At 36.2% G+C, this 20,287-nt stretch overlaps 1 protein-coding gene across 1 annotated transcript in view; it reads left to right on the top strand.

Annotated features, from left to right (window-relative positions):
• UFL1 (UFM1 specific ligase 1) overlaps nt 1-20,287 on the top strand; it is a 68,085-nt gene that overhangs the window by 41,640 nt on the left and 6,158 nt on the right. The window contains exons 7-15 of the mRNA XM_005684664.3: nt 3,003-3,061; nt 5,026-5,172; nt 6,834-7,009; nt 8,333-8,512; nt 10,222-10,342; nt 12,591-12,707; nt 15,716-15,833; nt 16,915-17,081; nt 17,162-17,292. Coding sequence (XP_005684721.2) covers nt 3,003-3,061; nt 5,026-5,172; nt 6,834-7,009; nt 8,333-8,512; nt 10,222-10,342; nt 12,591-12,707; nt 15,716-15,833; nt 16,915-17,081; nt 17,162-17,292 — 1,216 coding nt within the window. The remainder of the gene's footprint in view (nt 1-3,002; nt 3,062-5,025; nt 5,173-6,833; nt 7,010-8,332; nt 8,513-10,221; nt 10,343-12,590; nt 12,708-15,715; nt 15,834-16,914; nt 17,082-17,161; nt 17,293-20,287) is intronic.

The following is a 20,287-nucleotide window of genomic DNA, read 5'->3' as shown; positions in this document are numbered from 1 at the left end:
ACTCTTTGACTCTGGATTGAAGCATTTAGTCTATTGACCTTTAAGGTAATTATTGGTATATGTTTCCATTTTAAACCTTGTTTTCCAGTTGTTTTGTATTTCTTAATGGTTCCTTTTTCTTTTTGTCTTTCCTTTTGTGGTTTGATGGTTTTCTTTTATATTATGCTTTTGTTCTCTTTTGGGTTTTGTGAATCTATCGTGTGTTTTTGATTTATGATTACCCTATTTTTCAGATGTTTTAACACATTCCAAACCCTTGCTTCAAACTGGTAATCATATAGGCTCAAACATATTCTTAAAAAATCTATATTTTACTACTCTTTTCCCCCATATTTTATGATTTTGATGTCCTCTTTCACACATGTTTATCCTGTTGCTGGTCATTGTAGTTATTGTCACTTTCTTTCACAGTATTTTTTTAATCTGTGTAGTGGCCTATTTAAGTGATTTACTTTCCAGCTGTGATTTTTTTTCCCGCTACAGATTCTTCCTTCTTTTCTATTTAGAGAAGACCTTTCAATATTTCTGTTAGGATAGGTTTAGTATTGCTGTGTTTTTTTTAAGTTTTTGCTTGTCTGAGAAATTCTTTATCTCTCCTGTTTTAAATGACAATATTGCTGGTAGAGTTTGCTAAGTTGTAGGTTTCCCTTTCATGACATCAAATGTCACTTTCTTCTGGCATGAAACCTTTTTGTAGAGAAATCAGTTGATAGGCTTAAGTGGGTTCCCTTTGTAACTCTGTTTTTACTTTTGCTGTCTAGAAACCTTTCTCTAACTTTGCTATTTTAATTATAATATGCCTTATTGTGGGTTTGTTTAGGTTCATCTTTTTTGGGAGGGAGCTTCTGTGCTTCCTTTACCTGGATATCTGTTTCCTTAGATTTGGGAGATTTTCAGCCATAATTTCTTCCAGTGTTTTCAATCCCCTTTTCTCTTCTCCTGAGATCCTGTTATGCACAGATTGGCACACTTTATATTATCCCATAGGTCTCATATATTGCTTTCATTTTTTCATTTGTCTTTTTGTCTGCTGCTCTTATTGGGTAATTTTCATTATTCTACCTTCCAGATCATTTATTCATTTTCTGTATCATTCAGTTTGCTATTTATTGCCTTTTAACTTGGCTTTAATCTCAGCAAATGAGTTTTCTAGTTTTTCTTGATTTCTTTTTATAGTTACTTGTTACAGAGATCTGCATTTCTGTTGATAACCTTTCTTAATTCTTCAGTAGTTTTATTACCTCCTTTTTGAACTCAGGGTCTAGTAGACTGGAGAAGTTTGTTTCTTTTTTTTTTTCTTACAGGGGAATTGTCCTGATCTTTTAAATGGGTATGGTCCCTCTTCATTTTACTTACGTTTTTCTGACTCTGTTAATTTAGGAGAAATAGCTATCTACTGTTGTCTTAGAGAACTGATTTTATGTAGGAGCATCCCTGGGTACCCTGCATGAATCTAATATTTGATGCGAGGGCTCTTCTTAGTACCGGTGCTTGTCAAGTCTTTTCTCAGTATGTGCTGGCCATTATCCCCTTGATGGGGGTGTGACTGGTATTGTGACCAGAGCTTTCAGTGGATATTGAGCAGGGCCTCTTCTTTGCCCTGTGGTTCTCACAGCCCTGTTGGGAACAGAGCTGCTCCCCAGTTGTTGGAGTAGAAGTCCCCAAATCCATTCCAAAGCTGTAGTATGAGAAGGGCAGGACTGGAGTGTTCCCACTGCGGGAGAAAGCACTGAGTAATTCCTCCACAGAAGCTGTCCACTGGGAGTGCACTCTGTGGTGTTGCCTCTCCATCATCATGTGGGCTCATAAAGTGCCTTTAACCCCTTCTCAACCATGAGAATGCAGGACATTGGCCTGGGTTACCCTCAAGCACTGTGCTCACAAAACCACTAGCACAGATCTACAGGCTCAGGTCCCCTGCAGTTAGGCACCTAAGCTGTCATGGTCACACACCTGGCCCTGCCAGGAGAGCTATAGACCCCAGTCCCACCTATATATATGCATGCCCCCAAAGCTTGCAACTGTTCATGCCAGACCTGCCCCAGCCACAGGAGCGCCAGTAATCTGCTTGTATGTCCAACAGGTACTGAGCTTGCAAAACCACTAGCATGGCGTAAATCTGTAGATTGATCAGCTGCTGAGACAGCTCAGATTTCAGCCCCACCTCCAAATGTGGGCATCACTCCAGCTCTGCATCCTCCCAGAGTTCATAAAGGAAGAGCCACACTACTGTGAGCACACAGATTAAAGATGCTCTGGTGGGGCCCTTCCCTTCCCTTCTCTCAAGGGTTACTGTATTAACAGTGGGGCTTCTACAGCAGATTCAGGGTCAATCCTGTGTACACCTCCAAAGCACACTCCACCTCCTTTAGGCTGTTTCTGCACACCCAACCCCTTTCCTCTCCCAAGGTCTGTCCCCTGGACCCCAAGTTTCAGCACCCAGCCCACGATGTCCACTAGCAGACGTGTGTCCTTGGCTGGGGATTGCAGCGAGGTGGACAGGACCATTAGTGCCAATCTCTCTCTGTTCTGCCTGTGGCAGACCAGTTATTGCACACTCCTCTGAGTCTCTGAAGCTCTCTTTCCGTCCTGGTTGACATTTCAGCCAATGAAAGGGGTTCCCAGGGTGAAGGAACCTTTGCTCTTTCACAGGTCCTTTCTGAGGACATAGATCCTGTCCCAACTCCTTTTTCTCTTCCTGCCCAGTTTCTTGGTGATCTTTCTTGCAACTTCCGTTGAATGAGGTCTGTCAGCTTTCAAAAGATATTCTGTGAGAATTACTCCACATGTACATGCATTTTTGATGTATTTATGGGAGGAGATGAACTCCACATCTTTCTTTTCCACCATCTTGATCTCTGATACAATTTTTGCCTTCATTTTTTTTCTTCTAAATTAATTTATGTTTTTCATAAGCTAATCATCCTAGTTTATTTAATTCCTAACTATGTGCAACTCTATAATCAATAAAAAGGTTTTTGTTTTGTTTCCTCTACATAAAGGCCTACAGCAGTGAATTCTTTGATTTCAAGATACGGATTTCAGGAGCAGCTTCTTTACTGTGAGTTTGATTTAAATTGCATTTCACTTAATTAGCTTTTGAATAGACTAAATATAAAACTTAACTAATTATAATATTTTTACCTCTTTTAATCATAAAACTTATTAAAATATTTCTAGTTGCTAAGTTTCTCTATACTATTTTTCATGTATGTGTCTTATCTGTTATATCCACCATTTAGTATTAGGTACCTCAAGAGGAATGGAATTTTTAAAGAAATTGTGTATGTGTATAAAATACTCTGTTGTGTGTATACATATATAGAGAGATTTAAAATTTTAAGATTAAGAATAATTTTCACTTTGTCTCTTATCAATTTTTACTAAATATTTTTATGAAAATAAGTGTGTGGGGGCTTCCTTGGTGCCTCAGATGGTAAAGAATCTGCCTGCAATACAGGAGACCTGGGTTTGATCCTTGGATCAGGAAGATCCTCTGGAGTAGGAAATAGCAACCCACTCTAGTATTCTTGCCTGGAAAATGCCATGGACAGAGGAGCTGGTGGGCTATCATCCATGGGGTGTTTGGCTAAAAGAATTATACAAAATGCTTATAGCATTAAAAGTATACTCTTAGCATTTAAAAAATACAGTGATTCTCTAAAATAATATTGGTCCATTGCCTATTTTGTGTGTGAAACTTTTATTTTCCAAACTTTAAACTTTTTATTTTGTATTGGTGTATAGCTGATTAACAATGTGGTAGTTTATATGTGTATATATATGGCTGAGTTCTTTCGCTATTCATTTGTGAAACTCTTAAGAGGTTTTGAAGGGTTTTTTTTTTTTTTTCCTAAGCTTGGCTGGAATAATTTTTTAAAGCAGTGTCCTAATTTTTCAACTCAGGTATCTTTGCAAATATAAGAATTAAAATAAATAATAGAAAAGAAATTCAAATTCAGAACCAAAAGTTTAATTTTTATTCACTATGTTTTTCAGAATGTGGAGATAAATTTTTTAAGACAAATTTAAAATTAAAAATATGATGTATTTTGGAATCTGCTTAATTGGGTTTGGTGGAATTTCATTATAATGTAAACTTCTTTAAGTAATAACTGATAACGTGATAATTTTGGTCTGAATTTAGCTTGGATTTGTGTTGTACAGTCACACAAAATTTTAAATTATATGTTTGAAATCTAGACCTTTCTGATGTATTCTGATTTACTCAGCAATGGAATTCTGAAGTTCATTTTTAAACTAATTTTTATTTCTGTTATAGGCTAAATTCCTGAATCATTTTGTCCCAGACATCTTTTGAATGCTCTTGTTGGTACACTTAGAAATAACTCCTTCCTATCTGCTTTATCTTTTTTTTAGGGGATTGATATTTAAAGTATGTAGTTAAATGTTACAGTTTAAATAAAAAGCATAAATTTGGTGTCAGTGGCAGCACCAGAAGGTGGCAGAGTTGAAGTTTACGCTCTCTGGGTCCATACCCATCCTCTTAACCATGCATTATACTTCTGTTATAGGTAGGGTTGTTGCTTCAGTTTAAACAGTGGAAGTATAATAATTTATAAAGATTTTCATGGCTTCATTTTGCACTGTTGATTCTAATAAGATCCAGGTGTCTTGATTTTCTAAATATGAGAATATTGAACTTGGTTATACCAGTGATTGTGTATTATCTATTCTGAAAATGTATAGTCGTCTACTTTTAATCATGAGATAGATAATGGAATGTTTTTCCAAAATAACTCAGACTAAACAGTTCAACATTAATATTAATTAGTTTGAATTACAGTTTAGCATCTTTATCTAGTTGGCACATTTTCCTGAATTTATGACATGAGTATTCTCATAAATGGCAGGAAAGTTTTGTCTAAAATATAATGTCTTTATTTAGTATGCAACTTGAATTTTAAATTGATTCTTTTAAGGATAATAAATAAATAGTGAAATTGTAAAGTGTTTTTGAGATTTTTATCTGCTCTGTTTCTACTTGTTTGTTTTTCTTTTAAGCTGTTCTTGAAGAACTTGTTAATAATGGACGCTTACGAGGCACTGTGGTTGGTGGGAGACAGGATAAGGCAGTGTTTATCCCTGACATTTACTCCAGAACACAGAGTACTTGGGTGGATTCTTTTCTCAGGCAGAATGGCTATCTGGGTAATTTTTTTTTTTTCTTTAAACGAAAAATCATTTCTAATGTTAAACACATTCTTAGAAAGACTGCATTAATCCTGGTAGTGAGTACACATGTACTTTACTGTTGGCCAGCAGACCAGAGTGGTTCTCTTTGAATGTGAAAGTAGTCACATTGAAGGTTTTTGTGTCATGCAACTGAGTTTAATTCCATAGTCACTGAACAGTTGTAATGTAGAAAGGCCAAAGCTGGTATTGATTGTTACCAGCCTTCCAGCAATATGATACTATATATCAAATACTTCCAGTTCTTTTTAATTCATAGAAAGTAATTGTTTTTATAACTTAATGAAGTTGCCTGGCTTACATAATCTTAGAAATAGTTTATTGGTTGTCAGTTTCATCATTTTTATTAGTTACCCAGTATTTCAGAAACATTGAAGTTATACTCAATTCTGTTTCTGAGGTTCCATCATTTGGATGAAATACATTGATTGAATTTAATCATTAAAACAAGTAGTGCTGTGTGTGTGAATTAGACACTCAGTCATGTCTGACTCTTTGCTACCCCATGCACTGTAGACGACCAGGCTTCTCCTGGTCCATGGAACTCTCCAGGCAAGAATACTGGAGTGGGTTGCCATTCCCTTCTCCAGGGGAATCTTCCCAGCCCAGAGATCAAATCCAGGTCTCCTGCATTGCAGGCAGATTCTTAACTACCTGAGCCACTAGAGAAACCCAAGAGATAAAAAATAAAAGTAAACCTATAAGTCATTAGCGTTCAGTTTAAATGTGTGCTAGAATGAGTACTGGTTTGACTTACATTTTCTTGACTTTCTATAATGTGCCTTTGCAGCCAAGAACTTGAATTAAAATTTTGTTTTAATTAATTTTCTTAAATATTATTATTTGAGGACAAAGAGAGGTTGGTAGCTATCTCCAGTAATGTTAATGGCTGCAAATTTAAGTTTTAAATATTTTACTTTTTATATACTAGTTCTTTTACTAGTATAAATTACACTAAAGACTTGCTATCATCAGTTGTCTGATAAAACATTTGAAAAATAAATTCCATTCCTTTAGCTAACTGTGATAAGCAAAATTTCAATTTTTGTTTCTCTAATCATTACATTCCTTTATCCTCAGTTCTAATTTTATTGCCCTTTTTTCTTTTGTCCTCATGCTTCCCTTCGACTCCTCAGTTGGAGAGTAAAAGACAAAGCAGGATTAATGAAGTACTTGAACCAATTTATCTACAAATATGTTCAGTAATAAAAATTTGGGAGTGTAACATAGGGCCCCAGTGGCTCAGCAGTAAAGAATCTGCCTGCAGTGCAGGAGATGCAGCAGGGGCCAAGGGTTTGATCCCTGGGTTGGGAAGATGCCCTGGAGAAGGAAACGGCAACCCTCTCCAGTATTCTTGCTTGAAAAATTCCATGGACAGAGAAGCCTGATGGGCACACTACAGTCCATGGGGTCTCAAAGAGTCGGACGCAACTGAGCACGCATGCAGACACGGCACAAGGTAACATAACCAGGAGGGAGGCTGTGATATGTTTTATTCTTGAAAAATTCTATGAAAATACAATGCATTCCCAAAGAATAGATTTTGATAGAACTTAACATTTTCTAAGAATTCTAAGAGTGATTAACAATTCTATTCCAATCTTGTAATGCATTTCTAGAATTTGATGCTTTGTCCAGACTTGGAATCCCAGATGCTATGAGCTACATAAAGAAAAGATATAAGACTACACAACTCTTGTTTTTGAAAGCAGCTTGTGTTGGCCAAGGACTTGTGGATCAGGTGGAAGCATCAGTAGAGGAAGCCATCAGCTCTGGAACATGGGTTGATATTGCAGTATGTTTTATCTTTTTCTTCTTAATTTTCCTTTAAGCCCAGAACAGCTGGTATTTCACTAGTATATGACCATTTTAAGAATTAGGATACAGCTCTCAAAAGAGGAATACTTTCATGGTTGAGGGAGGGAGAGGGATATTAATGAAAATGATAATTTCAGGTAGTAGAAGGAGCTAAGAAGAAATGTATTTTGGAGGCAAGGATATCAAGAATTGAAGTTACATTGTGAGTTTATGAGAGGAACGAGGCGTGACTTGTAGATTTAGGGCCTGATCAACGAAATGGAAAGTGGGTCCATGGTTAAGATGGGGGAACAGTGGGGAAGAGAAGATGGGAGCTGGGTTCTGGACACACCTGGAGGCACAAACCAAGTTGTTTTGAACAGGACATGTTTTTAGGTATGAGTTGAGGTAGGTTAGGGAAGCAGTAGGATATGTGATTTAAGAGTTCAGAGTGGTAATAAAATTAGAAATATAATTTGGGAGGTTGTTCAGCATATCAGTTCAGTTCAGTCGCTCAGTCATGTCTGACTCTTTGCAACCCCATGAATTGCAGCACGCCAGGCCTCCCTGTCCATCACCAACTCCCGGAGTTCACTCAGACTCACGTCCATTGACTCCGTGATGGATGCCATCCAGCCATCTCATCCTCTGTCGTCCCCTTCTCCTCCTGCCCCCAATCCCTCCCAGCATCAGAGTCTTTTCCAGTGAGTCAACTCTTCACATGAGGTGGCCAAAGTACTGGAGTTTCAGCTTTGGCATCGTTCCTTCCAAAGAAATCCCAGGGCTGATCTCCTTCAGAATGGGCTGGTTGGATCTCCTTGCAGTTCAAGGGACTCTGAATAGTCTTCTCCAACACCAGAGTTCAAAAGCATCAATTCTTCGGCACTCAGCGTTCTTCACAGTCCAACTCTCACATCCATATATGACCATAGGAAAAACCATAGCCTTGACTAGATGGACCTTTGTTGGCAAAGTAATGTCTCTGTTTTTAATATGCTATCTAGGTTGGTCAGAACTTTCCTTCCAAGGAGTATGCGTCTTAATTTCATGGCTGCAGTCACCATCTGCAGTGATTTTGGAGCCCCCAAATTGAAGTCTGACACTGTTTCCACATCTATTTCCCATGAAGTGATGGGACCAGATGCCATGATCTTCGTTTTCTGAATGTTGAGCTTTAAGCCAACTTTTTCACTCTCCTCTATAGATGGTTCCAAAACCACTGAACTTAATGAGATCACTTAGGGAGGGCACATATATAACAAATGGTTGATCTGTATTATATTGCATTTATACTTTGTTTTCATTTTGTTTGTAATTCTAGCCTCTGCTACCCAGTTCCTTATCAGTTGAAGACGCTGCAATATTGCTTCAACATGTAATGAGAGCACTCAGCAAACAGGCTTCAGCTGTAGTCTTTAGCGATACTATTGTAGTCAGTGAAAAATTTATAAATGACTGTACAGATCTGTTCAGTGAACTGATGCACCAGAAAGCTGAAAAGGTATGCCAGATTTCCTTTCACCTACTGATTTAACAGTATTTTCACATTATAGTCATCTGATGACGTTTGAAAATAAGGTAAGCAGTATACCCCAAACTGAACACTGTTTCATACATTATTTTCCTTCAGTGCATCATTCTTTTTTATTTCCTCTCCTGGATTTGTTTTTCTCCTCCTTCATTCCCATCAGAATGTAGAAGTTAGAACATAGGAAGCTGATTTTATAAATCAAAATCTTATCAATGAAATTATACACTTATCACCTGAGAGCATTTGTCCAACATTAAAATCTGTAACAATGATACCGGTGGATTATATGCATAATATAGAGTATATCTATTTATCAATACACATTATATTTACTGTGTCTAGCAGAGCCTCATAATTTTACCTATTTAGTAGTTACCAGCCAGATAACTTACTGAGGAAAGAAATTGTTACTATCCAAATTAATTAGTTCCTCAGAGCAACTACTGTGGAAGTGTTTAGAAGCAGAGGTCATACCATGTCTGCTTTAATGACTGTTGAATTCATGTTTCTGGTTAACAGCACCCCCATAATAAAGCCTGCTCACAAATAGGTAGAAAAAGCCCATTTATTATCTCAGACTGTTAATTCATGAGGGCCTATTAAGTATATAATTTGTGTTTATCTGTATTCCTTTTAAGCTCCTTAATAGTCTTAAAAATGACATAACTTTTCTCTTTTTGGCCTGCAAACCAGCAGAGAGGAGTATAAAGTACACTGGACTGATATCTGTAAACCTGAGTTCTAATTTCAGCTTGTTTACCCTGTAGGTGTTTGACTAATAGACCTCTAGTTCCCCCATCTTCAAAGAAAAGGATGATGCCTATTCTTACAAGGATAAATGTGAATTAAGGAATGATGTAAATAAAATGTCTGATACATGTTAGCTACCAGTTAGTAAATGACTACATTATTATTTTCATTGTGACCTTTTACTAAACTGCAGTTTAACACTATCTTTTTCCTTGTTTTCCTCCCTCCAACCACAAAAATAAATTTAGGGGAAAAAAAATTCCTTTGTTTCAACTGTCATTTCAAATAAAATGACACTCAAACAAAATGATATAACATTTCATTGAAAAACTGAAAAGGAAATATTTTCAACAAGAAAATGTTTTTCACTACACATTTAGAACCATTTTCTGAACTTTGAAATAGTTCATTGTTTCTAACATAAATTTATAAAAAAGCAGAGATCAAGAATGAGTCCAGAGTGGGGAAAAGTTTACATGACTAAGTATGCAACTCATATGTGATCATTATTGTGGGAATGGAGATTCCATTATCTTTCTAGTCATCTCAGATATCCAAGTGGTACTGGACCATGGGAATCTTGAAAAGAGAGGGAGAAAGGGTCACCTGTTAGGCAGTGGCAAAATTAGCCAATAACATTTAAAGAGGATTACATCCAGTAGTGTGTGGCCAGTTAGTTGTTATGTGATCAGGCATAGGATTTCTCATTACCTGGTGATAAATACAAAAAGTCAAGGACAACAAGGAAGGAGATTGATTTGGGGCAAGGACTAACAATCTGAGTGGCGGCTGAGACAAAGCTCTATAATTCTTAGCAGTGAAACCAAACAAAAAACAATTAGAATATGAGTATATAAACAAGTTTTATTTTATGCATTTTGTAATATGTTGTATTTTTGCCTACAAAAAATAAGTATGTTTTATTTCAGGAAATGAAAAACAATCCTGTTCATTTAATCACTGAAGAAGATCTGAAACAAATCTCCATTTTAGAAAGCATTAATACAAGTAAAAAGGATAAAAAAGATGAACGAAGGAGGAAAGCAACAGGTAACAAATTATTAATAACATGGAAGATTCAAGATGAGTTTTTTATTCATTGCAGTGAACTTTGTATTGATCAGACCTTTAGGAAGGCCTTTTATTTGTTTAATTCACTTGCTGATATTAACCACATCTTTTGCTAATGAATTGATAATAAAAATGAAAACTTTGATGGTTACTCTTTCATTTTGTGAGAATTAAGCTAATTTCATGACCTCCTGTTCCCATTGCTCCATGTTCCAGCCCTAGTAGCTTTTTTTTTCCTGTCTTGATTCTCAGACTTTGCAAGTTTATGTTCACTTCTACCTGGAATGGTCTCATGAATTCAAGTAACTGTTTCCTTCTTATCATCAAGAGCTCCCCTTGAAATGTCAGTTCCTTACAGAGGCCTCCCCAACCACTACCGAGAATAGTAGACAACACTGTCAGTCTCCATATATTATTCTCCTAGTTTTTTACATCACTTTTATCACTGTGATGTCTTTTATCATTTTGGAATCTTCTCCATCTCATTTATTGTTGTTTCCCTAATACTTAGAGCACTCCTTGGCATATTTTAAGTGCTCCATAAGTATTTATTGAGTGAATGAATTTCCTGAGGGCCTGTTTTTATGTATTCTTTTAATTTAGAATCACTGGAAATTATCCTAGGTATCACTGGTATACTAGTAACTTGCATTGGGAAATTAACATGTATTTTCCATACTTTTTATAGTATGAAAAATTTTATTAGTGCTATATCAAGGTTAAAGAAATTAGATATTCAATGTATTTAATCAGTAAATACAGCTATACTGAACATGCATTATAAAAACTTTATTTGCTCTGGAAGTTCACTACTTCAAGATTATTTTTCTCTTCAAAATCTTTTTATACAGAATCAATAATGGTATTTTGAAATTTCTCTATTCTGGGGAAACTATATGGTAAATTACTATAATCACAATTTTCATAGCAATGCATATTTTGTTAATTGAAGATTTAAATCCACTTAATCAGTTGGTTGTACTTATATCAGTATAACTAGTCTGTTTTATATCCTTAAAAATTCAGGGTCATCTGGTGTTTTGTTCTGATACTGATGTTATAATAGTTTAATTACAGTTCATGGAATAATGTCAAACATATTTACCATAAGAAACTTATTACCAAATGTAAAAAACACATTCACTTTAAACTTTTATTTTGAAAGTTGTGTTTTTCTATCATAAAAGCAATAGAACTTATAGAATATGATGAAATCTAGGTGGCTCAGCTGATAAAGAATCTTCTTGCAATGTGGGAGGCATGGGTTCGATCCCTGGGTTGGGAAGATCCCCTGGAGAAGGAAACGGCTACCCACTCCAGTATTCTGGCCTGGAGAATTCCATGGACTGTATAGTCCATGGGGCTGCAAAGAATCGGACACGACTGTGTGACTTTCAGTTCACTTTGACTTTAAGGGAATTCTACTTAGAGTTTAGAAAAAAAATCTTTGTTTATATATATATATCATTATATTTTAAAAATGAATCTTTTATGAAGAAATATGTTTTCAATATTTTTCAATGTTATAATCCCATTATTTTATTTTGTTGAATAGATATTTTAAATGTAGATATATAATAGAGAAATACCTCTGATTTATTGATAGTGTCTTAGTCTGTTTCTTGGTTTGTATTTTTTTAGTCTTTATTTAGCCAGTAGGTGATTGATATTTTTCCACTTAACCAATTTATGGTCAGTATTTATTGAGCACCTGTTATCTGTCCAGCATTGCCTTAACCCCAAGGATGAGAACATTAGTGAGAGAGGCTCCCTACTGTCAAGAAGTTCATTCTTTTTTAGGATGGTGGGAGAGTCAGCATGTCTCCTGCAAACCTGGAGAATAATCTTTCAATCAAGAAGACAAAACCAAATTTGTGAGGTACTGGAATAGGGGCTGTTAGTGAGGCTGTGGTCACAGAGATAAGCAACTTAGGGTACTTTTGAGGAAGATAGAAGGAAGGTAAAGGGATAGGTTTGGCCAGGAAAAAGTCAAAGCTTCAGAAAATAGATGTTATTAGAGAGAGACTGCATTTAGAGTAGATAGGCTATCTAAGTGAGTTGCTTTAATTCAAATATTTCCTTATTAATTTTTATTGTTTGAATTTTAGAAATATTTTAATAAACCACAACATTAAAAAGTGGCTAAAAGTTGTTTCTTTGGCAATATAGTGTCATCATTTCTAAAAACAGTATTAGGTAATACTAACTAACGTCATTTTCCCACCAGAGGGCAGTGGAAGTGTGAGAGGAGGAGGTGGCGGCAATGCCAGAGAGTACAAAATTAAAAAAACCAAGAAGAAAGGAAGAAAAGATGATGACAGTGACGATGAGTCATCTCACACAGGTGTGTAGCTCATTTCGCTTCTCCTTTGTATGTGTGTGATTTTTTTTTTTAACTTACTTTCTTAAGATGCATACAGTGAGGTGTCTGTGATTATGCAGGAAGTCCTTGCTTTGCAGAGTTTCAGTGGGCACAATTTCACAATTAAATAACACCAGTACCCCAGCAATGCAGCTCATATTTCAGTTACCAGGGTAGTGTACTGACTGAGTAATTGCATAAGGTACAGACTCTGCTGCTGGCTCCTTAGTCCACAGACCACATAAATAACAGATGTGCATTGTGATCCGTGACAGTCACATCGCTTATTTCCAGATTTGTCAGAGACTGGTCACTGTGCGTCTCTTACCTTGCTTTATGCACTGAAAACAAAGCATGTAGTTGTGTTACCTCCTTGTCCCCCAGCGATGAATCCATGTGACAGTTTACAAAAATGGATAATCAAAAGAGGAAATTGGCCAACAAAGATGAATGTGTGGCAAAGGAAAGTGATAACACTGGAAATATGAATCAAGAATAAGTGGGGTTGTAGAAGAAATACCTGACTGTGGGAATGTTGAAGTTGCCTCTGTTCAAGAAACTTTAGCTGTGCAGAGGAGCTTGGTAAAAGCACACTTGACGTAAATAAGCGAAATGATTATGACAAAAAGGATAAAGATGTCTTCAAGGCGTGAAGGAAATGGCAACCCACTCCGGTGTTCTTGCCTGGAGAATCCCAGGGATGGGGGAGCCTGGTGGGCTGCCGTCTCTGGGGTCGCACAGAGTTGGACACGACTGAAGCGACTTAGCAGCAGCAGCAGCAGCAGGGCGTGAAATTGACAGAAAAGCTTCACCTTAAAGGAATTCTCATAAGTGTTTCACAGTGTTGAGAGGGCAAAGAATAAAATGTTGGAAGCTGATTGAGAGTTATAAAGGGAATATGACAGCTTGCTCAGGCCTAGAAAAGATGCTTGCTCTGTAATTTAAGTTACAGGATGAGAAGAACGTAAGCAGTGTTCAAATTATTATTGATTAGCTTTTTACAAAGAAAACATTTTCATTCTCAGTGTTTCTGATGCACTAAATTACAGTGTACTAAATTAGAATTATTAGTCTTATTTTCCATTTCCATATACATTCATAACCAGCAATAAAAACTTTGATTGTTTTCCCAAACATTTTTAAAAGGTTACAGAACAATCATAAATTTTCCCATTGTTTATTAGAAACATTTTGCAGTTACAGCTTGCACAGATTTTTATGGTCTCCCAGCTTCCATGCAAAGCAAATTAGAACATTTTATGAAAAGTGACTCTCTGCAAATTTAAGTTAAAAATAATTTTATCCATGTTTAATTTTTATGGTAATACCTAATTGGTTGGTTGCTTCTATCTAAGCAGGGGGACTAGATATATGCATCTTTCTTTATCTAGACTTTAGTTAGTATTTGGTATGGTTAAGTTAGCAAGACACACCTTACTTTGCTTTTCTAAATGTATGATTTTTTTATGTTTGTTGTAAAAATTAATGAAACTATGATACCTCCCCTTCTCCTTTTCCCCAGCACAAAGAGAAACTTGAAATGATGATTTGAGATTTTTTTTTGTACCTCTTCCACAGAATTTATTATTTATTGGCTTGGGAAATATAAATGTCAAGTGACAAGGCTTCAGATGTTAATACACCACTACTTTTAATAGAACAATTGCTTAAGATCCATCTAAAGTATTCTAAAATAAGTCAAAATAGGTACTGTTCTCAACATATGTAAAGCAATATTAATTAACAGAAAATTATCTTAGAAGCTGTGAACTCAACCCTTATTTTTCATTAGCATTAAAACTATTCTTTGTGAGTTCCTCAGAGGTTAAACAAGGAGTTAGTGAAGGGGCATTTAAGAAAATACTTCTCTAAAATCTATAGTCTTAAGTAATTGAGGCATTGTGATACTCCTTTTGTGTATAGTTTAGTAGGAGAGGAGCTATAAAAGAATTTTTAAAAAAAGGCAGTTTCAGTGCTTTTGAAAAATTGTTTTGTTGTAATCTCAGAAATGGGGGATGCAGTTTGATTCTCAGCTAAAATACATGCTCAACTCTGTGTAAAAGATTACTGGAAGGAAACAATACAGTTTAATAACTAGTCAGATACCTACAGGAAGCAGACAGAAGTCATATACTATTTGACGTCAGAGAGCAGGAATGAATAGCAGAACTCAGGGGAAAAAGGATAGTACTTTCCTATCTATCCTAAAGCTACAAGCAGTAGCTGTACTTAGATCTTGATGCATACTGAAAATTGATTTTTGAGCTATTCTGTTATCTCTAAGGTTTTATTTTAGAGGCAGTAACCTAATTTAGCTGGCAATAATAACTTTTTTATACTTTAACAATTAATTATGGAAATATTGTTAGCTTTCTTTGCAACACATACTTTTCCAAGTAAGTGAGTAGGCATGACATTTCCTCTGTTAACAATTATTTCCATTACATACAAATTTTCCTTGGCATAGAATTATTTTTGTGAGAGCAAAAATAATTATGGCTGTAAAATTGTAGGTTTTTTCATCCATGCCTGTTCAAAAAGAGTTTTTAGCTTCATTCTACTAGAATTGTGGTTCACTTGATTATAAGGATGATTTGATTTTTAGTAAATATTTATAAAGTAGGACAGTCTGCTCCATATCCATTGTTCAACAAAAAAATTATCCTAAGACTTTAACAATCCACTTGATTGTTTTGATTTCCAGATATTTGCATCATCCAAATTAGATTAGGGGAAGAATCATTGTTACTATTTTTGATTGACATGTAGAAAACAAATCAAAATGTTATTACTTGAAATGCCACTATATTTTCTATTTTAACAGTGTTTTCATTGCTTATTTCTATTTGACATGGGCAATTTTGGTGACAAAAGTTAACATTAGAGACTTTATGATCAGCAATGAATAAATTACTATCTTATTAAATACATTATTTGCTTGTAGGTTGCTTATTTTTGTTGTTTTTTCCTGTGGCTCATTTTTATTACAGGAAAGAAGAAACCAGAGATTACTTTTATGTTCCAGGATGAGATTGAGGATTTTTTAAGAAAACACTTACAAGATGCCCCTGAGGAGTTTATTTCTGAGCTTGCAGAGTATTTAATAAAGCAAGTATATGTTTTTTGTTTTATGGTAGAAATTTAGTGAGTTATTAAAATTTTCACAACCTCATTGAAAACATATAATATTGGTGTTTTCAAAACTTCAAATTTAACAGTCACTGAATTCCAGATTTTGTTTGCTTATAGAAGTAGTTCAACAAATATTTAAGTGTGCTGGGCAAGGCAGTGCCAAAAATACAGGGCAGGAATGTGCAGGCAGTCTCTTCTCCTTCTCTCTTCCAGTCCTAGTTGGAAGAAAAACAACATTGCATGAAAAGTAACATCTACAATGAAAAGATTATTCTCTGTCAAACAGAAGATAAACGGTGCACTTTTAGAGAGAAAATAAAGTAACAAACTGCCCTCAGAGAGAATAAATTTAGACAGCACTACCTTGTAAATGAGCCAGGCTAAATTTATTTTTATACAGAAATAAATTGTATATAACGACTATCCCTAACTACCATGAAATTTTCCCACAAGTTAGTCTGTGTGTATAAGCTTCTCTAAATGCAATCCAGGAGCCCAGTGTATCTAACTTTTTGAATTTAGAAATAGAGCTTTTGTAGTCAAATTTTAAAAATTTTAAATGAATGCTCTTGTGCATAAATACGTTACATTGTTATATTTTTCATATATGAAAAGTCGAAATAGTTACTATTAACTATTTGCCACCACATTTTAAAATTCTATTCTGTGTTTAGCATAAGGATTTTTTAAAATATGGATCTTTTTATAGTACTTTAGAAATTGAGAGTTTAAGTTATAACTTATTATTCCTGAGGATGGGAAACATTTATAATCTGCTATATTTATAATCTGCTCTGAACTGAATTTGAACTGAAGCTTTTGTTAAAACCGTTTTTCTTGTTGTCTTTAGTGCAATAAATTTGATTATAACTTCAAATTAATTATACTCAGTTTTAATTTCTGGAATTAGAGGAAAAATTCTTGTGAACCATTCTCCAAATCTTATTTTTTTAAAAATAGAGATCTTTTTAAAGCCTTATTTCCATAGAAGGAAAATTTCCTATCTACATAAACCCAGTGCATTTTAATGAACTAAACATATTTATCTTATTCATAGACCTTTAAATAAAACTTACCTCGAGGTGGTACATTCAGTTTACATGTCTTCAACTTCTTCGGCCTCTGGAACTGGTAGAAAGCGCACGATCAAGGACTTGCAAGAAGAGGTTTCAAACCTTTACAATAATATTCGATTATTTGAAAAAGGGATGAAGTTCTTTACAGGTATTGTACTTAATAGTGTGTTTTCATTGACTCTCAGTTTTCTCGGACATTCGTTTTAATAAAGCATCTTTATTTTCCAGATGATACCCAGGCTGCTCTTACCAAACACTTGCTGAAAACAGTGTGTACTGATATCACTAATCTCATTTTCAACTTCTTAGCTTCGGACTTAATGATGGCAGTAGATGATCCTGCAACCATTACCAGTGAAGTAAGTTAATGTTTCTCTTGCCACTCTTGATGTGTTTTGCTTTGAAGTCCAGGCACATTTTATTTTCTCACATCCTAAAAGGAAAATCAAATTCAGGAAGTTTTAGAAATCTGTCAGATTTTTAGTTCAGGTTTAGTACACTGTATATACAGTTGCTACCAGGACTGGTAATATGACCAGTCTATTAACTGTAATAATAAAAGGAAATACTAGCCATTGTAAAGTAAATACTAGTCATTGTATCTGAAAATGCCTGTAATAAATATGATAACATGCATGCTTGGCCGTCTACTTCCTGTTAGCGTATAGAAAGTAACAGGAGAACATCACCTCTTTTAAAAAAGATAAATACGCTATTGGGCTTCCCAGGTGGCACAGTGGCAAAGAATCCATCCAGGATACACAGGTTCAATCCCATGGACAGAGAAGCACGGTGGTCTACATGTAGTCCAGTTCAATTCATTTCAGTCGCGTCCAACTCTTTGTGAACCTATGAATCACAGCACACCAGGCCTCCCTGTCCATCACCAACTCCCAGAGTTGACTCAAACTCATGTCCATCAAGTCAGTGATGCCATCCAACCATCTTATCCTCTGTCGTCCCCTTCTCCTCCTGCCCCCAGTCCCTCCCAGCATCAGGGTCTTTTCCAGTGAGTCAACTCTTTGCATGAGGTGGCCAAAATATTGGAGTTTCAGCTTTAGCATCAGTCCTTCCAATGAACACCCAGGACTGATCTCCTTTAGAATGGACTGGTTGGATCTCCTTGCAGTCCAAGGGACTCAAGAGTCTTCTACAGCACCACAGTTCAAAAGCATCAATTCTTTGGAGCTCAGCTTTCTTCACAGTCCAACTCTCACATCCATACAGGACTACTGGAAAAACCATACCCTTGACTTGATGGACCTTTGTTGGCAAAGTAATGTCTCTGCTTTTCAATATGCTGTCTAGGTTGGTCTTAACTTTCCTTCCAAGGAGTAAGCATCTTTTAATTTTATGGCTGCAATCACCATCTGCAGTGATTTTGGAACCCAAAAAAATAAAGTCTGACACTGTTTCCACTGTTTCCCCCATCTATTTCCCATGAAGTGATGGACCAGATGCCATGATCTTCGTTTTCTGAATGTTGAGCTTTAAGCCAACTGTTTCACTCTCCTCTTTCACTTTCATCAAGAGGCTTTTTAGTTCCTCTTTACTTTCTGCCATAAGGGTGGTGTCATCTGCATATCTTTGGTTATTGATAATTCTCCTGGCAATCTTGATTCCAGCTTGCGCTTCATCCAGCCCAGCATTTCTCATGATGTACTCTGCATATAAGTTAAATAAGCAGGGTGACAATATACAGCCTTGACGTACTCCTTTTCCTATTTGGAACCAGTCTGTTGTTCCATGTCCAGTTCTAACTGTTGCTTCCGGACCTGCATATAGGTTTCTCAAGAGGCCGGTCAGGTGGTCTGGTATTCACATCTCTTTCAGAATTTTCCACAGTTTCTTCTGACCCACAGAGTCAAGGCTTTGGCATATTCAATAAAGCAGAAATAGATGTTTTTCTCTTGCTTTTTCGATGACCCAGTGGATGTCGGCAATTTGATCTCTGGTCCCTCTGCATTTTCTAAAACCAGCTTGAACGTCTGGAAGTTCACAGTTCACGTATTGCTAAAGCCTGGCTTGGAGAATTTTGAGCATTACTTTGCTAGCATGTGAGATGAGTGCAACTGTGTGGCAGTTTGAGCATTCTTTGGCATTGCCTTTCTTTGGGATTGGGATGAAAACTGACCTTTTCCAGTCCTGTGGCCACTGCTGAGTTTTCCTAATTTGCTGGCATGTTGAATGCAGCACTTTCACAGCATCATCTTTCAGGATTTGAAATAGCTCAACTGGAATTCCATCACCTCCACTAGCTATGTTCATAGTGATGCTTTCTAAGACACACTTGACTTCACATTCCAGGATGTCTGGCTCTAGGTGAGTGATCACACCATCGTGATTATCTGAGTTGTGAAGATCTTTTTTGTACAGTTCTTCTGTGTATTCTTGCCACCTCTTCTTAATATCTTCTGCTTCTGTTAGGTCCATACCATTTCTGTCCTTTATCGAGCCCATCTTTGCATGAAATGTTCCCTTGGTATCTCTAATATTCTTGAAGAGATCTCTAGTCTTTCCCATTCTGTTGTTTTCCTCTATTTCTTTGCATTGATTGCTGAGGAAGGCTTTCTTCTCTCTCCTTATAATCCTTTGGAACTCTGCATTAGATGTTTATATCTTTCCTTTTCTCCTTTGCTTTTCGCTTCTCTTCTTTTCACAGGTATTTGTAAGGCCTCCTCAGACAGCCATTTTGCTTTTTTGCATTTCTTTTTCTTGGGGATGGTCTTGATCCTTGTCTCCTGTTCAGTGTCACAAACCTCCGTCCATAGTTCCTCAGGCACTCTGTCTATCAGATCTAGTCCCTTAAATCTATTTCTCACTTCTACTGTATAATCATAAGTGATTTGATTTAGGTCATACCTGAATGGTCTAGTGGTTTTTTCTACTTTCTTCAGTTTAAGTCTGAATTTGGCCCACGTGGTCCAGGGGGCCACAAAGAGTTGGACTTGACTATGCATGCACACACAAATAAGCTCTGTAGTATACAAAATCTTTTAAGCTCATCAGATGACCCAGATTGGATTTAATTTCACCAGATAACCTTTCAGAGAATGAAGGTGACTATCCAAAGAGGTAGGATAGATAGGGAGAAGAGGTGTCTATCACAGAGACTAGAAGTAAAGCAGCTGAAGTTTTAACAAGTCCTTAGAAGTCTAGGCTAGCACAACAGTTTAGAATCCCATGAGACAGCCAGAACAAGGTGGGGAGAGGGTGAAGAGTGACGGTGTTTAGTTATTTTGAAATCAGGTTTTATTTCCTCCTAATTGTTGCTGTGTCAGACCCCTCTTTCCTGTTGAGTTGCACATCCCTTATCAGAGTTCCGACCAGATTCTATAACTTTGCAGTTATTTT

This window comes from Capra hircus, chromosome 9 (genome assembly GCF_001704415.2).
Source record: "Capra hircus breed San Clemente chromosome 9, ASM170441v1, whole genome shotgun sequence".
In the NCBI taxonomy this organism is placed as follows: domain Eukaryota; kingdom Metazoa; phylum Chordata; class Mammalia; order Artiodactyla; family Bovidae; genus Capra; species Capra hircus.
The sequence above is the reverse complement of the archived record's forward strand: the minus strand, read 5'-3'. Positions and strand labels throughout refer to the sequence as shown.